We start from the raw sequence: 6,000 nt of genomic DNA, 5'->3' as shown, positions 1-6,000 counted from the left end.
TGATACTATGGGCAATTTACGTAAGCTCTGCTCAGCTTCCTCACTAACAGAATTCTGATAAGGATTACCTTACTGAGTTATGTGAGGACTAAATAAGAAAATGCATATAAACAAGAAGTGTTTGGCCGGGCAATGGTGGCGCACGCCTTTAGTCCCAGCACTTGGGAGGCAGAGGCAGGCGGATTTCTGAGTTCGAGGCCAGCCTGGTCTACAGAGTGGGTTCCAGGACAGCCAGAGCTACACAGAGAAACCCTGTCTCGAAAAAAACCCAAAACCAAAAACAAAATATAAAAAAAAATAAACAAAAAAAGAGAAATGTTTGGCTTAAGTTATTAATGTTAGTTAACCCACCTTCTCATGAATACATGAAAAGTCACTATTTAACAACTTTGCTATATTGAAATAAAAAACGTAGTACTACAAAAATTTAGTATGTCTCACAGAAATTTAATATATGCACAAAAATATGAGTGAAACTATATATAAAATACAAAAATAAAAGAAAACAAGACAGAAACGCATACAAGGATATAATTTATAGACAAAGGAAATCACACAAAATAGTCACTTATAAGCTTAAGACAGCAATTCAACGCTATTTTATAACTGCCTAATACAAAATATTAACAGCTGGCATTGACTAGATTGTGATCAAATTAGAATACCACTATTAGCAACAGGGTAAATAAACACAACTATTTTGACCAATAGTTTATAACCCCTTGGAAAACAAAACATTGTGTAGGTCCATTATCTGAGATTTATACTATGCATTAGTCAGTATTTTCAGCTCACTGCCTCTTCCCTCCATATGAAATAATTTCCAAAATGTTCCAGGGTACAAATGACTTAAGGTCTATATAACATCACATATATAAGTTTGAGAAATGTCCAACTCAGGGCCTGTATGACACAACAAAGAAAGTAGAACATCAAGGAACTAAGGGTTAAGTATCAGGAAGAAACATGGGCCACACCTGTCCAATCCAATCAGATCACATTAGCGCTCTGAGGATTACGGGCATGAGGTGCTGATGTGGAAATGTACGTAGAGACAGTAAGAGCTGCAGGATCTCAGGGTGTGTACTGGGCCCCTCCTGCTTTCTAAAGGAGTTTTACCTTTGACCCAGACAAGCAGAAGGCACCAAGAATTTCACCAATCATGAAGCTTTGGAGGTTTTTTTGGTAGAGAAGACAGACTTAGTTACATTTACCAGACTCTTATAAAATATACTTTTCATTTAATCTGCTAGGTCCTACATTCACCAAAAAATTATTGATTATGAGAAGTCTGATAGAAATCTTACAAAATATTACAGGACTGTAGATAGACTAATCCAAGTGTAATACTGTATAATAACACATTTCTTCCCAAGCTTCTACTAAAATAATCAAAGCTAAAAACCACTCAAAGTTCAAGCTTGTGGAGATCAATTATTAAACATACATAAACATGATAGTCAACATCAGTAAAGTGAAAAAGTCTCTCCAGATCCATTTCCCAGCCAAGGATCTGGTGTGGTATCTCCACAGGACTGACCTCAAATAGCTCAGTGTATGCATAATTGCTATGTGTTCCCTTTAATGGTCCAGTGACTTTCTTTACAAATATTCTGTATCTGAATGATTTTATAAGCAAAATAAAACTCATTAATACTGTACTTAGAAATTAAACTAGTTAAAAGCTGACTGTCAGCTATATTTATCCTATAATTTCATCTGTTTCTTTGCATTTTGGGCATTTGCATACACAATTTACCAACTATATGTACCTCAGGTTCTTTAATACATACAAAAGCTTTTTGTAAGAAAAAAATTGATGATATACATGCAATCACAACAACAATAATTGGACCATAATCACACTAAGTAAGAAAAGAGGAATCTGCAATTTAAAAAGTGCTAAAAAGAATTACATATGAAAATAATGTTAACATTATTATATAAACAACTTGGATCCCAAATTCTTGGAAGTTCATGTGTAAAAACGTCAAGGTGAGAAGTCTGTACTCTGAACTAGCAGTTGGGTTCTTTTCCCCTGGACTTTGCTTCCTTCGGAATCTTCCCAGTTTGACTCTGCGTAAATCTGGCTACTGTAGAAACACCATCCACAAACTTGGTTTTGAAGAGAACGTTTGCATTGTTGAACATACCTTCTTTGAGGGATACCACAATGAACTTAAGGAAAGAGAAAAAAGAAAAAAACATTAAAAAAATATTCTTAAAGTTGTTCACTCTCTAAAGAGGATTTAAGAATTGAATGGAGCACAAAAACAAAAAAGTAAAAACAGACCATGGGATGGGAAGGGGTGGTGGAGGCATAAGGAAAACAGCAAGAAAAATGGTAAACTGTGGTGGGGTGTGTGCGTCTGTGTAAATATCAATTTTCCCATCTAGACTGATAATGCTACCCTCTCCCGTAAGCTAAGGGCTAACACACTAATAGTAGGCATATAAACATGAGAAGCTTCTGAGTTGATGGTCAGGATCTTCCAAGTACCTCGTAAAGCACACAGGCCATTACTATTGCCCCTGGCTACCGCCCAGAAGTGGAAGGTCCACTACTGCTAAAGATACCATGAGCTTTGGACAAAGTATCTGCAGGCACTTGCTGATTGAGTCTCACCTGGAAGCCTCTTTCCTGAGGCTTAGCTTTTTCATGGTATCAGAAGGTGCCATGCAGTTTTCAAAGAGGGTAGTCAACCAATAATCCGACCCAGCATGGCAGTGATAACCCCAAGGCATGTACATCCTGGCAGTCATCAACAGCTCTCTAATTATATTTATAGCCCAAATCATGTCTGGTAGAGGAAACTTGGCCAACGACACAGGACTAATGAGGTCATGGATCTATCTGTCACTTGACTAAACTATCATAATTGCTAATTGATTCTAAATATTTACCCTTTTGATCACAGATGACTGTACCTCTCACTTCTTATCAAAGAAGCTTCTCTTAAAACCACAGCTGATCAGAATGCAGAGAACAGGTGACTTCATGTGCACAGTACTGACACATTTGTAATGCAACTCCTGCATCTAAGGGTTAGGCAATGTCAAAGAAGGGGCAGTTCTAAGAGCTAGAGAAACAGAAATTCTGCTGAGGTTCTGTCTCCTAGAAATGTCCAAGAAGCTACACCCATGAAGTCTCAATGACAAGGCTGCCTAAACAAGATACAAATAATTACAATAGACATGATTATATAGAAGAGAGAGAGGTCGTGGGAGCCCACTGCAGACAAAGAACTACAGGTAACTAAGGAAGAGCCTCCCCAGTAGCTGGCTGTTTAACACCAAGTGATATGTGTGTGTGTGTGTGTGTGTCTGTCTGTCTGTCTGTCTGTCTGTGTAAATATAAATTTTCCCATCTGGACTGACAATGCTTCCCTCTCCTAAGAGCACTCACATACAAGTAACATTATATGGACCAAACAAGTTATATTTATATACTTAGGAACATACATATGCTTGTGATGTGTGTCTAACAAAAGAGGCCATGAATTTTAGAGAACAAGGTTGGGGGTTGAATGGGAGGAGAGTTAAGGGAAAAAAAAAAAAATGATGTAATTTTATTTTAATTAAAAAAAATTATCTAGAGGTCACTCTGTTCTCTCCTTAAACACATGACACCAAGAAAACGTACATTCTCAAGTAACAACTGAAGACAGTTGTGGTACTATGTACCCAAATGACTAGCAATGTTCTTTTATCTTAGAAGTTTCTTAATCTGACCTTCAGTGTTTCATTACGTAAGGTTATTATTTCCCAGAACTGAATTTTGTGGCTGGCATTCCCTATTTTATTGCTAGCTCCAATCATTTAGTGAAATAATTTTCTTTGTGATAAATTTAATAATACCAAAGAAGATTGCAAGTTTCTACAGCTCTGTCCCTGTCCAAACATCACCTTCATATAATTAGGAAAGGCACCACTAAAAGCTGCCATAATAAACATGAGTACAGATGAGTACTGGATGAGTACTGAATAAGGATGAGTACAGATCCTAGAACTGTATAACAGTTTTATTCAACCATATTTGGAAGCTATGGCTCTTGTAGCAATACAAAAAAACAAACAAACAAACAAAAAAACCAAACCCCAAACAAAAAAAAACCCTCTTTTAGCTTTAAGGGATTTTTCTCTGTGTTTAGCCAAGTCATTTTGTGCAACATTTTTTTGATGCCTTAAGTATATTCTTGAAGCAGTTGTGTTTGAGCGACATTCTTGCGGCAAATAGCTAAAAAAAACAATTTTATCATCATTAAATCAATTTTAAGTTGTACTCCTTATCGTGCTAGAACCTGTGTGTAAATGTCCAGTCCTTTCCTTCAAGGGAGACTGATCCCTGTTTTTGATGATTTACAAAGCATTGAGCTACATCCCCAATCGCAAATAGCTAACTTAATGATGCTTACTAATAAGGTCTTAGTTTCGTAAAACAAACAAACCCTATTTTACTTCTACTGAGGGAGCTTTTGGAGTGGTCCTTACTTGAGAATGTGTGAAGTGAGTCCGCAGCATCTGCCCAATATTCTGGGTATGAGAAAGATCCAAGGCCGCATCCACCTCATCCAAGATATAAATTGGAGCAGGTTTGAAGAGGAGCATGGACAATATTAGTGAGAGAGCCACTAGAGACCTGGGAAAATGTTGGAGGAAATAAAGCCATAAACATTTGCAAGACATTGGACCAAAAAACTATAGCAAATTTGCAATGTCCTTAGCATAATAAATAAATAGAACACTCATCTTAAAGTCATAGAGATCCTAGGTTCTAAACTTCTCTTCACAAGCATATTATTTTCCTGCGACAACTTTAATATTCTCATTACATTTGGCATTTATACTAAAGATCAAGTTACCTTTTAAAAATAACTTTTTTATTTATATGAACTGGTGTTTTAACCTGTATGTATGTTTGTATACTGCATGCCTGCCTGCTGTCCTCACACGCCAGAAGAGGGTGTTATAACCCCTGCAACTGGAGTTATAGATGCTCGTGAGTCATTGTGTGGGTGCTGGCAATTAAATCTATGTCTTCTAGAAGAGCAGCCAGTGCTGGTACCTAGGAGCTAGCTCTCCAGATAGCACCAGGACATACTACTTTATAAAAAGTGACATTTATCCGTACCACGATTGCTAATTTAGAGCTTAGGGATCGGGTATGAGAGTGGCTATATATTTATTAAGGAAACAATATAAACTTAGTTATCCCCTTTAAAAAATCTTATTATACATGTACCCATACATATATACTATATACACTATGTACATGTGTGCTATACCTGCATATGTAAATTATAGATATTTCTACTCAAAAGGTGACAAACAACTTCATAAAAAAACCACAGGTATCAATATTTTTTTTATAATTTTCTGAGTTATGAATGTCTCTTGGCTTCTGTCAGAAAGTCTATTGGCTTCAATATGAATGTTTCTCTTAGACACAGAATTCTAGGTTGACGCATTCAGCACATTCTAAATGTTCTAAAACTTCCAACTGGCAGTTTGGGATAAGAAGTCTAAAGTCTCAAGTCATTCTTACCTCTATGCTGTTTTTTTTGTTTGTTTGTTTTTTTGCTGGCTGCCTCTGAAAGTTTTCTAATATACACATGGTTTTCCAGTAATCTTGTAAGTCTTGCTGTGTGTGTCTCTGAGCTTATCTTGCCAATAGCTCAAATGCTTGTCTCTACAGAATTCATCATATGTGGGAGATCTGATGCCATTATTTCTTTTAAGTAGTTCTCTCTCCTGTTTTCCTCTAATTTTGGAACACTAATTTCATATGTGTCAAAGGTTTTTTTCCTCTTCCTCAGTTCAGTAGAGATATAACTGGTATAACAAGTTAATTCTTCATTTTATAAAAATCTTGTGAACTCTGTATTTTACTTATGTTTTATCTCTACATTCTCACTTCATTATTTTTAAAGGGTTTTTATCTATTTGTTAGCATTTTTTTCAATGTAATTCTTGAAAAATAGTTACTCTAAATTTCACACT

The 6,000-nt window shown here is 36.2% G+C and overlaps 1 protein-coding gene across 1 annotated transcript in view; it reads right to left on the bottom strand.

Annotated features, from left to right (window-relative positions):
- Positions 1 to 426: 426 nt before the first annotated feature.
- Positions 427 to 6,000, bottom strand: part of Smc2 (structural maintenance of chromosomes 2) — a 49,049-nt gene continuing 43,475 nt past the window's right edge. The window contains exons 24-25 of the mRNA XM_021159844.2: positions 4,492 to 4,639; positions 427 to 2,178 (exon numbers count right to left, since the gene is read on the bottom strand). Of these exons, the coding sequence (XP_021015503.1) occupies positions 2,017 to 2,178; positions 4,492 to 4,639 (310 nt within the window). The 3' untranslated portion in view covers positions 427 to 2,016. The remainder of the gene's footprint in view (positions 2,179 to 4,491; positions 4,640 to 6,000) is intronic.

Source organism: Mus caroli, chromosome 4 (assembly GCF_900094665.2).
Source record: "Mus caroli chromosome 4, CAROLI_EIJ_v1.1, whole genome shotgun sequence".
NCBI lineage: Eukaryota > Metazoa > Chordata > Mammalia > Rodentia > Muridae > Mus > Mus caroli.
This window is presented reverse-complemented; position numbering and strand designations above follow the sequence as displayed.